This window comes from Babylonia areolata, chromosome 22 (genome assembly GCF_041734735.1).
Source record: "Babylonia areolata isolate BAREFJ2019XMU chromosome 22, ASM4173473v1, whole genome shotgun sequence".
Lineage (NCBI taxonomy): Eukaryota > Metazoa > Mollusca > Gastropoda > Neogastropoda > Buccinidae > Babylonia > Babylonia areolata.
This window is the reverse complement of record NC_134897.1, coordinates 34,153,426-34,166,528: the sequence shown is the minus strand read 5'-3', so window position 1 is coordinate 34,166,528 and position 13,103 is coordinate 34,153,426. Positions and strand designations below refer to the sequence as shown.

The window sequence follows — 13,103 nt, the reverse complement described above, 5'->3', positions numbered from 1 at the left end:
CATTGACATTTTCTCTGCAAATACTTTGTCAGTCGACACCAAATTAGGCATAAAAATAGGAAAAATTCAGTTCTTTCCAGTCATCTTAATATTGCACCTCTGGGATGGGCACAAAAAAAAAAAAGAAAAAAAAAGAAAAAGAAGCCTAATTATATGCAAACTGCATTTACTGTTGTATTCATACTTTTTGTATTCTCTAAACTTGGCACTTTGATCTGATATTCTGACCCAACAACAAGAGCAGTCATTACCATTTTTTGTTCAAACAGGAACTTCTTTTGCTAAGCATGGAAGTTTTATTTATTTTGCAAACGTTTGGTGCAGATAGTAAAGAAGGGAAATTACTCTAATTAATGCTAGGGGACTTAATTTGCTTTAAACTGATCTTTCTCATCTTAAACATTACATTTTGAACTGAACAAGAGAGGCAAGGCCTTCAAGACTCATTTGTGATGCACTTTAAAAAAAAAATCCAAGCTTTTTATGTATTGAGTATAATTTCAAAATGTAATGTTTAAGATGAGTAAGATCAGTTTAAAGCAAACTAAGTCCCCCAGCAGAGTAATTTCCCTTGTTTTACTGTCTGCACCAAAACGTTTGCAATAAACAAAACTTCCATGCTTAGCAAAATAAGTTTCTGTTTGAACAAAAAATGATAATGACAGATCTTTTGTTGGGTCGAATATCATATCTAGGTGCCAAGTTTAGAGAATATAAAAAATAATATAACAGTAAATGCATTATACTCAATACATAAAAAGCTTGGATTTTTTTTTTTTAAGTGTATCACAATTGAGTCTTGAAGGCCTTGCCTCTCTTGTTTTTTGTTTACATTGGTTTGTGCAGCGTTGAAGTTCTGGCATTAGAATAAGAAATGGCTGTCTACACATGTACAATTGGGTTCCTTTATAACCAATTAATAGTTCTTTTGAACCAGAAAACCAAAAACCACCAACAGCATTTAAAATAACATGCAGAAATAATGGAAAATATTGAGAACACTTTATTCACTGAGTGCTTTGGCTAGTTTGTGTCATATCAAACCATTTTCAACCAAAAAGGGTACATTGTAAATATCCATATATAATAAATCCTCAGGCTTTAAGGTCTAAGTATATATACAAGTAGGAATGCCATAAAAAAGTGAATACCACATTTAAATCATGGATCAGCTGTTCAATATTTAAGTTTGAAATCTGATGACCCCAGTTTGCCTGGTTCACATGTACTTTTCAGTGCACTGTGACACACGTATCTAAACAAAAAATGTACATAAGTTGTTCATATCATATAACAAAATTAACATACTTGTAGAATATCCTGGATATTCTTCCTGATTCATGTATACTCATCTTGACATAAAAATAAAGAACGGAAAAAGGAAAAGTTGCTTCTTAGCTGCCATTTAATCATTTAATGAAAGATCAAATAATGGCGCAGTTAATACTATCAGCTGTGATGCTGTTCAAATGTCATGCCTCATAGTATCAGAAGTCATAAATATCATTTGTTCTGCTTTGTGTGTGTGTGTGTGTGTGTGTGTGTGTGTGTGTACTCTACTCTTTCACTTTTACTTGGGGCAAAGAAACAAATGAAAATTGACTCAACTTGATCAGGGCATGAAAAAAGAAAAGAAACAATCCAAATAAAGCAGTGAAAACCATCATCTATCTATCTCAATCATCTCTTTGGTTATATTGAGCGATCCAAAACATGAAACAGAAAAAAAAACTATAGCCCCACTCTTAATAGCATTGTTTTTTAAAAGAGAATTGCGAAATTTGGCCAAGCAGAGCAAACCAATAGGCCTAGTTTGCATCAGTTTGACATGGTACAGTATATGACACCAAACAAAAATTTAATGTAAAAATCAACTTACATTTATCATTCTTTGATCATGTGCATGACCTTGCCTTTAGTTTAATTATTTTAGTTTCACTTTGATCAAAATCTCTCTTGTATGGCTCAAATATTATGAAAACATGACAGGCCTGCATACCTTCAACTCAGACACATTATTTCCATAATTATAATTATACATGCAAATCTGTCATATTAGAAGTAATAAAGACACTACTTTGTAATGCATTTTGTCCAGATTTGACTATTGGCATTGCAATGCTCTTCTGGGTTATCTACAGAGGCTCCTCAAACCTACACAAAAAGAAAAAAATTCTGGAGTACAATACAAATGAATTCCAGTTTCCAACAAAAAACACATGTCAGACTATAATTCTAATGCTGCAAACATAACTTAATCATATCAAATAGTCAAATAACTGTAAATGTAACTGATAATTTGATCACACACAAAAAAACATTGAAAAAAAAGTCAGCCAATGATTGAATGAACTAAATCAAAACTGCACTTATGTGTTTTACATCATCGAGGTAACATGTCCTCCATGTCTGCAACAGAGAAGGCAACCACAGCCCAGACAGCTGAGCACAAATCCAGCACATGTGCATTCTCCACGGTCATCATGTCAGCATTCGAGTGGTGGTAAAAGAAATAGTCCTTGTTGTCATTCAGCAGACTGCCACCAGGTACACCGTTCTCAATCCACCAAGGGATGTCTGACACTTCCGCTGGGGATGTCAGTTGAGTGGCACCAATTTTGGCCAGCAAAGTCTTCAACAACACTTTCATTATTTTTGTGGCATTTCTATTGCCTGTGAAAGCAATTCCCCGAGGTCGAAACGTACCAATATCTGACTCCATCACAAGATCATAGTTAGCAATGTCAGCCTTGTGTTTCTGCCAGTAACTTTGCCCACCAATAAGTCCAAACTCCTCTGCTGTCCACAAGACTGCACGCAGCGTTCGCTTGGGTCGCAAGCCAAGCTGGCGGATGATGGACAGGGCCTGCCAGGAGATGAAAGCTCCACCTCCATCATCCATGGCCCCCTGACCCACATCCCAGCTGTCCAGATGACCACTGACCAAAACCACCTGCTCAGGGTACTTGCTTCCTTTAATTTCAGCAACAGTATTGCGGGACTGAACAGGAGGCAGATTCTTAGCGCCCATGAACAGCTTGATGACAATTCTCTCTCCACGCTGTGACATCCTCCACAACATCTGGGCATCCTCGATGGTGATGCAGGCTGTTGGGATTTTGGGCACTCCAGCTTCATAATCCTGCATGCCGGTGTGGGGTGTGTACAGGGAAAATGGTGTGACACTGCGAATCAGTGTCGCCACGGCACCCACCTTTGCACCTTCTGAAGCTCCTCTACTGCGATAGGCCACAGTTGTTCCATAATCCACAAAATCCTCGTTGTATACTACAATCTTCCCCTTGGCTTCACTTGCACGTAATTTTAATTCATCAAAACTACGCACCACCAGAACTTCAGCTGTGATGCCATGTGGGGATGTTCCCACACTGTATCCCAGTCCCAGAATAGCCAGAGGGTGTTTTCGCGGTTGTAGCAGTTCGGCAAACTCTTTGCCCCTCACCCAGTGTGGAATTGTGACTGCTTCACCATGAACATTGTCCAGCCCTTCCTTTGTAAGAATATTTATCATGTAATCGATAGCGTTTTCCAAATTCTGCGACCCCGCCAACCGACTTCCAAACTTGTCAACAAATTCTGCAAGTCTTGTGTAAGTTTGGTTCTGTCCTTTACCATTCACGGTAAAATCTATGATGCAGTCAGCCGTATGCTTGAGGCGTAAGATGTCTGCAAGCGCTCTTTCGTAAACATCCTGAGGTTCAGATAAAACCGCTGGAACAATAACAAACACCAGGACCACAAGCGATATCAGACAGTGCCTTGACATTTTTGATGTTCCGCCTTCGAGCACACAACTATTTTTGCATTTAGTCACATGAGTAGCAACTCAGTCACGTGACTACATTCACTGCCAGAACCCACGAACATTTATATGTTCATGGCCAGAACCAAACTAAACCGAATAAAACTGCATTCCTATTTTTCTGAATTAATTTTCAATTAAAAAGAACAAACAAAAAAACAAAACAAAACAAAAAAACACAACGTCAAAAACCAGTTTCTGCAAGGTATGAGCCTTCTATTTTTAGATCAGTAGGTATGAGCTTGTATGGTGAACTAAATACCAAAATCATAAATAATAACCTCTGTGTGTGGTGGTCTTCAGTTTAACGTCCTTCCACTTAGTGATATTAGACGAAAAAACAAAAAAATAAAATAAATTAAATAAAAATTAAAAAGGGGGGGGGGGGGGGGGGGGGGCGGAGGCATGGTGGTGGGAATAATTTTAAATAATCTAAATAATTTCTTTGCAAATGTTTTTACGAAGAGACTGTTACAAATTTGCCTAACCTTGGAGAAAGCTCCAGATCGGGAAATAATGTATGTGATCTAAGGGTCACCCCTATGGCAGTGGAAAATAGATTAAAAGCTTTAGACCCATATAAAGCACAAGGGCCAGACCAAATACCTTCAAGGCTCATAAAAGAACTGAGCAAAGAGCTGGCTTTTCCACTGAGCATCATCCATGATGTCAACTGAAAGTGCTTCCATACCAAACGACTGGAAGATGGCTGAGGTAACAGCTATTTACAAGAAAGGGTCAAAACAAGAACCAGATAATTATAGACCAGTGAGCCTAACATGTATAGTGTGTAAGATTTTAGAATCTTTTATTAGAGATGCAATGATTTCGCATATGAAAATAAATAACCTTTATGTAGAATGTGAGCATGGCTTTAGACAGAATAGATCATGCATAACGCAACAATTAGAAGTAGTCGAAGATCTGACTAAAATGACAGATAGCGGTAAACCTACTGACTATTTAGACTTCAAAAAAGCATTCGACTGATTCTGTCCCACACGAAATATTATTATTAAAATTAGCCTCGTATGGTATTACTGGTAACTTACTGAACTGGAAAAGAAGATTCTTAACAGGTTGAACACAACTGGTTAAGATAGGAGAAGAAAAGTCAACTTGTGCAAACGTAATCAGTTGTATTCCACAGGGCAGTATTCTTGGACCAGTACTTTTCACAATATATATATATATATATATATATATATATATATATATATATATATATATATATATATAATATAAACGACCTTCCTGATTGTATACAAAGTATGTGTGATTTTTTTGCAGATGACACTAAAAATTTGTGGTGATGCACACAACAATCACATTACAAACTGATTTATATACACTACAAGAATGGTCTGACAAATGGAACTTTTATTTTAATGTTTCAAAGAGTAAAGTAATGCACACAGGGGGAGAAAAATCCAAACAACAATTACCATATGAAAATAGAAAACACGACACAGAATATTGAGAAACTGATGCCATAGTGAGAAAGACCTAGGAATAATGTTTGACAATAAACTATCCTTTGATACACATATTGATAATATTATAAATAAAGCCAATTAAATGAAAATTGTAATTAAGAGAACCTTCAATTACTTAAAGATATATTTCTCAATCTATATAAAGCATTAGTTAGATCGCATATAAAATACGAAAATATTGTATGGCACCCATACCTTAAGAGAATCTACAGCAATAGAAAGGCTCCAAAGAAGAGCAACGAATTAAATTATTAAAAGAATGCAAGAATATGAGTTATCAGCAAAGACTTACATACTTAAATCTACACTCACTAAAAGGTAGAAGAGTAAGAGGAGATTTGATTGAAACTTATAAGATATTAAATAACATAAATGATGTAAATGCAAGACATATCTTTAGAATGTCGGACTATGACAGTACAAGGAACTCAGTAAAGAAAATTTGTTTAGAACACTGCAACACCAACATTAGAAAAAATTCATTGGCTAACCGAATTGCACAAACATGGAATGCACTACCAACCGAAGTTAAACTTGCACAAAATACTAACACGTTCAAAAATCTCCTTGACACCAATACCATCTTAAAAGATTTTCAAAAAAATTTTTATGAAGAATAAAACAAAGTTTCTTGCAGAAGTGTACTTGCGTACCCCGCCCAACAACAACAAACAACAGGAGAAAATAGATAAATAAAATAAAATGGAAGTGAAGATGAAGATTCGATGGGGACATAAAAAGGCCGAGACTGAGGTCAAGGCAGATGACTTTCCAGTCCCTATACTACTACTACTACTACTACTACTACTACTACTACTACTAGAGGGTGAAGAACGTGTGTGTGTGTGTGTGTGTGTGTGTGTGTGTGTGTGTGTGTGTGTGTGTGTGTGCGCGCGCGCGCGCGCCGTGCGCATGTGTGTGTCACTGTGTGTGTGTGCGTGCGTGTGCGTGCGTGTGCGCATGTGTGGATGTGTAGTGGGGAAAGATACAGAGCATTGAAAAAAATAAAAGGGAGACATAAGCATAATAGAAGGAATAAAAAATTTTTTAAAGTATAATAGAAGGAAACACTAACATCAAACAACTATAACAACTATATCAAATGTCCTATTGGACTATGCAGCAAACCTGCAACAGCAGATAACATCTTGAAATTGGCAAAAATACATTCAAAAAAAAAGAAAAAAAAAAGACGATTTTAGATTCTAACATTCAAATAGTACGTGCTTGCTAGAAATAGATTGTCCACATATGCATTCAACATCTTTGCTGAACTTTGTTACAAAAGCGTTCAGCTTTATCTTGTTCGATAATGCCTCATTGAATTTGCCTTAATCTGATTAACTTACTGAATGTATCTGATTGATCGATATATATAGATTCCGGTTGTTGAGTATTATTCATACTTTTATTTAAAACGTTGCCACTGATATTGCTGGCATATTTCCCTGACTTTGCTCCACGATGCTTGTTCTAGTAAACGGTACCCCTCTTGTACAGACAAAGGCACATAAAGTTCTGTGGTTCCCCGTTGGTATTTTGCACCTTTTCTTTGTAAAGAAAGTGCCAGATAGACAGAAATAACTGAAGAATGAATGTGTTTGCTTGTACGTGTATGCCTGCTATCTGTTCACTTGTCACTCCAATCAGAACATGTTCTCCCCAAAACACGAAACACTTATTAACCACACCCTTTTATTTATTATTAAGAAAGATATCAAAAGCTGCTAATCATGGCCTGGACTGGAATATAATTTTTTTTATGGGGGAAAACAATTTTAACTTCACCGCCTTGAATGTTCTTCAGCAGTCTCGCCAGCTCCTGGCTCCTCACTCAGCACGTCGCGATGGTCCCACCATCACGTTCATCTTCTGTGCCGATAGTTCGTCCTGATGGTCCCACCATCCAGTTCTATGAAGTCCCGTGCCCAGTCCCTGGCACCTTGGTACAAAATCAAAACCCGTGGCCTGTTCCCAGCCACTAGATGCCTGCACATTTTTAGTATGTGTCAGTTCCTTGACTTTCTAGATGCAAACCCCCCTCATTTCCAGTCCCACTACAGACCATGTTTTGAATATTATTCCTAGAAACCTAAGTGGACAAACAAAACATAGACACCATACCTTTACATAAACACTAAAGAGGAAATCTTCATCCAATACTATTGACATAAATTCCAATTATCACTGAAGCTAATATAAAAAAAAAAAAAAATATGCGCTTGGAAAACGATGTCCATTCACCACCCTAAGTAATACAAAACACAATTACCTTAAAATGATTCATATTCATCCCATCAGGAAATACCAAAATGTAGCTGCTTAGCTACAACACAATTCAATGTTTCAAAACAAAAAAACAAACAAAAAAAAACATTTCTTAGCCATCGAATAGTCTAACAAAACTTAAGACAAATTTAAGTAACTATTATCTATTATCAACCTAACTGTATATCATCACAACACCAAGTACTGATTACCCATACAAGCTTTACAATAACATCAAATCAACCACAACATATCAATGTATCTGTAATTTAAACGCTACATAAATTATCCATTCAAATGTCCTGCTTTTATATACTATCCCATCACAAAACGTAGCCGAAGCCATTTCAAACGGAGTGCAATGGTTTTCAACATACCTTTACAGGCAAAAATATGTCCCTAACCTGGACAGCTTCATGACACCATCTGGCAACAAATCTGCACTTCACAGCAGCACATCACATTCATAACTCATGGTATGATTACAAAAATGCACGTGAAACACGTGAAACCATTTTTCAAAAGAAACAATTTCCAATCCCCCGATATAAAAGTTGCCCTGTAAAAAAATGGATCTAGGAAAATAGGATACAATTTTCCGTACATTCTTGCAGCCCTGTCAGCCCATTCATTATGTAGGAGACCAAGGTGAGAAGGAACCCAACGAAAAGTTATATGTGTTCCTCTCAAATTCAAAACGGATGTACAATGTGAATGATTTCCATTATTATTTTGGACGGACTTGTTCTTACAATTTGATGAGTTTAAAGCACTGAGTAGAATACAGATTTTGAATCAATACCGCCAAAATAAGACTTGTAGAAGGCAAACTGGAAGATCAAGAAGATAATTGAAAGCCATAAGAACAGCGATAAGTTAAGCAGCCAGTGTGAATATTGATCGATTTTCACCAATATAGTATGATCGTGCAGTTTTCAGTTTTGGTATAACGAAAGCTGAACCTGTTTGGCCATTGTCTATGATAAGGGCTAGAACTCCTCCCGACGGCCGAAGACTGACAGGTAATAATAATAATAATCTGAATACTAATAATAATTCATAACTTTTCTATGGCGCGATATCCAGTACTAATGCTGCTCACAGCGCCTTAGTCGAGCAAGATATAAACATAACATAAAACATTACAACAGCTCAATCCAATGCGTTCACAAAATGAACAAACAAAAACAAAAAACAAAAACAAAAACAACAACAACAACACAAAAAAAAGAAAAAGGAAGAAAAAAACAAACAAAAAAACCCCAACAACAACAAAAAACATGATCCACCAAACAATCAGTAAAAATATCAAGTAAATGATGCTTAGATTAAAAAGAAAAACATTCCTCAAAAACACACATTTTTTTAGACACACACATACATGCGCGCGCACACTCACACTCGGCTCGCACACACACACACACACACACACACACATGCACGCGCGTGCGCCGCGCGCCCAGACACATTAAAAAAATCAACTGCACTAAAACAGGATTACCTTAGTATAAATATCTCTAGCATAAAACTCCATGTGGTGAACAGACTTTGGACTAACCATCGTGCTGAGTACAGAAATGTTTGCGGAAAGGTGTGTTTTCTTATCTGACTTGAAGGTCTGGAGATCAGGAGCATTTCTGAGGGATGATGGCAAATAATTCCATATTTAGGGTACTTGAGCCCTAAAAGACCTTTTCCCTGCACATTTAAGATTAGTTCTTGGGACTTTAAGTAACAGTTCAGAACTGGATCTTAGCGTTCTACATGGCTCGTACGTTTCCAGCACAGAGGAGAGATACGGGGGAAGAGATTCATCAAAATGTCGGAAGGCAAGTGTCGCGGCTAGTTTATAGTGAATGCGGGACTCTATAGGAAGCCAGTTAACTGATGCAAAAGCGGTGTGACATGATCAGATTTCTTTTTTCCTAGGACAAGTCGTGCAGCATTGTTCTGTACTTTCTGTAGTCTAATAAGAGAGGAAGATGGTAAACCTGCTAAGGTAGAATTGCAGCAATCTAGTCTGGACAGGACAAAAGAGGAAACCAACTGGGCCATGTTTTTCTCCGTTAAGTATGGTCTGACTGAGGCTAGTCTGCGAGAGATGAAAATTGCATGAGCGACACAGGGATGAAATGTGGTCAGCCATGGTCAAGGTCTGATCAATATGTATACCTAGGTATTTATAGCTGATGTTTGAAATGTAACTATGGAAGTGCCGAGAGATTTAGATGGTAGATTCGATGGCTGAGGTTGGTCGGGGCGAGAGGGACAATGGGAAAGTGGGAAGGGGTACGTTGGAAGTGTGGAGTGGGAGTGGGCGTGAGGAAAATTTGGCCGGGAAGGACAAGGTAGAAGGAGAACGAGGACTGTTCCAGAGTTGTTCTGGAGATCCGTTGAAGGCAGTGGTATGGGGAGAAAATCTTACAGGAAGATCTGTCACCAGGTAAATAGGCACACCACTGGCCCAGGGTGAAAAAACAGACCCACACAGACCAACACCGAAGAAGAAGGGGGTGACAAAGAAAACGCCTCACAAGTTCACCGGCGGCACCCAACAGCACACACAACGGAACGGTGACCGTCTCTCGTGAAAGCTCGGAATGAACAGCCAATGGGAATCTTTCTCCCAAACTACACAAGTTCCTGAACTCACCCAGAGTTAAAAAATAAATGTTCAGGAGAAGGGACATGCCACACACATGTCCTCAGAGATGCACGTGCATACACACAGGAAGGAGAGGGAGGGGTGAAAGAGAGAGGTGGAGAGAGGGGGGAGAGAGAAAGGGGGAGAAGGGAAGGAAAAGAGAGGAGCACACAAACACGCACAACGATCGCCAACGAGCCATGACAGTGCCAATGGGCGTTAAATTTGATATAGTTTCAGCTCTTTTTGGGAAGTTGTTTTTCAGATGCAATTCTTACTTCCTCTGATGTAAAATTTTCAGTTGTTGAGCTTATCAATACGTATTTAGCACATGCCAGGTTTCGGTAGTCACCCAAAGGTAATTCTCACATTTCTTTGTATGTTACGAGGGTCGATGCGCGGAAAGATACACTAAGGGCAAGTCTATATGCTTTCTTAGTTACAGTCAATGCTTACGTTATGTCGATGCGCGGAAAGATACACCAAGGGCAAGTCTGTATGCTTTCTTAGTTACAGTCAATGCTACTTTGAAGTTACTTTAACAAATACTTGGCCGGGGCATTGAAAAAGACTTCTTGTCCATACGATAGTTTGGATCGAATAAGTGATGGTGATAAATGTTTCAGTATCGTTGTATCTTGTCCCCAGTACCGTGGCTGTTTACTTATAACTTTGAATAACTTTAAACATTTTCTTGCTTTTGTTATTATATATTCAGTATGGGCATTCCAAGCTAGTTTTGAAGTAAGCATTAAGCCTAATAAAAGTTTTATCACATCTTTTTACTGAATTGGCTCATTCTGAATTTCAAATGTTGGTAACTCTTCTGGATTATTACCATTATTAAAAAGCACAATGTGAGTTTTTTCTGCTGATAATGTAAGGCCATTATCGACAATGTACTTATTTAATTTATCTATTTCTCTTTGGTATGTTTTCTTAATATAGTTTAATGCCATTTTTGATGTATTTCCTTTCACTAGTTACATTCATCCACATACATATATCATCTGCATATTGCATTAGGATCACGTATTTTGATAAATGTTGGGGTAAGTCGTTCAGCAAGATAGTAAATAGAACAGGGGCAATAACAGAACCTTGGGGTAATCCCATGTGAAGAGTCCGTTAGGATTTGAGTACGTATTTCCGACTCCGAGTCGTACTTGTATAGCCTACTTCTTTTACTCAGGAAAATTTTGATATAATTACAGAGACGCTCTGAAAAGCCAACATATTTCAGTTTAAAGAGTAACTTTGCATGCCAAACTTTATCATAGGCTTCAAGTTCTTTATATCGAAAAAAAGTTGCGAGAACGTTTTTTTCTTCTAGCGAATTATTGTTTTACATGTGTTGTAAGTTTAACCAAATCATCAATTGCAGATCTACCTCTCTGAAAGCCCGCTTGATTAATTGGGATAATTTTATTTTTATGACAATAGTACATCAGTCTTCTCTAAATTATTCTTTCCATCAATTTACAGTATGTGATGTTAGCGCAATTGGTCTGTAGCGCTGTTCTTATTTGTTTTACATTTTCCTTATTTATGAACTGGTATTACAATCGACTGTTTCCATTGTGCTGGCTTTAAACCATCAATCTATAGCACTTTTGAAAAAGCTTAAATAACAAAACAACAAAATTTTCTGGTAAGTGTCTAAGCATCTCATTTGAGACGGCGTCAAATCCTACAGATGTTTTCTTTTCAGGGAAGGATAGTAATGCGTCTTTAACATCATCGAGTGTGAGTGGAGCATTATTGATGTATTGACTGTTATCGGGACTTGGATCTGTATAATTACTTTTGCTTTCTTCTTCGGTTCTGTGTTTTCTCTTTTTAGGCGATAGACCTTCCTATCGCATAGACTCCGAGAACATTCTACAAATGTTTCTGCCTTCTCTGCACTGGACGGAAATTCTTGTCTTCTGTCTTAATTGGGCAAGATGACAAACTTTTACCTTCTATCATTTCATTGATTTTTTTCCAAACCTTTTTAGCATCTTTATGATTGGATATATATCATTAGTACAGAATGAGGACCAATATTGTCTTTTAGCCTGTGCAATGACAATGTTACTATAATGGTGTGCCCTTTTCTTTTCAATAAGATTTTTTCTTAAGACTTTTTCATGTAAGTTATATACTCAGTTCAATTTTTTTTTTTTTTTTTTTTTTTTTACCATTTACTGCTGCTTTACAGGCTGACGTCTACCAAACATTTCCTGAATGCTTGTTTGATTTGAGCGAATTATATTTTGGGATTGATATGTCCGGGCGGCTTTATGGTGTCAGTAAAGAAGAAACATAAATTATCCGGCTATACCCCCGCGGTGTTTACGGACCCCGTGTTTTTGCAAGCAAGCATGGCGAATTTCTCCCCGAGTTAGCATCTTTATAATCTGTGTGTGTGTGTGTGTGTGTGTGTGTGTGTGTGCGCGCGCGCGCGTGTGAGTGCGCCGGTGTGTGTCATCATGTGTGTCACAGTGTGTGTGTGTGTGTGTGTGTGTGTGTGTGTGTGTGTGTGTGACTCTATCTGTCTGTCTGTCTGTCTGTGAGGGGGAAGTGGGAGTGAATAGGGGTAAAAGGGGAGGAGTTGTTAGGGGTTTAGTGGGGGCATGGCCACGACAGGTTCGGTTGATTTTCTCAGTGTAAGAGTATCAGTTGGTTGCTGTTGCTGTTTCTATTGCAGTGGCTTATAAAACTGGACTGTAAACTGAAGCCATACTGGGTTACAGACGACACCCTCCTCCCCCTGTAATTACGCCCAATAAACATAAATACAAAGACTCCCGTGAGTGATCCTCTTCTCACAATGCTATACTGACTTTACGGAATATTTGGGTCTATCATTGTAGATTTCGGTAGTTAG

At 37.9% G+C, this 13,103-nt stretch overlaps 1 protein-coding gene across 1 annotated transcript; it reads right to left on the bottom strand.

Moving 5' to 3' along the window:
• Positions 1-973: 973 nt before the first annotated feature.
• LOC143296894 (carboxypeptidase Q-like) lies at positions 974-3,843 on the bottom strand. The gene has a single exon (XM_076608885.1). The coding sequence runs from the start codon at positions 3,785-3,787 to the stop codon at positions 2,384-2,386; it is 1,404 nt and encodes a 467-aa protein (XP_076465000.1). The 5' UTR covers positions 3,788-3,843; the 3' UTR covers positions 974-2,383.
• Positions 3,844-13,103: the final 9,260 nt, after the last annotated feature.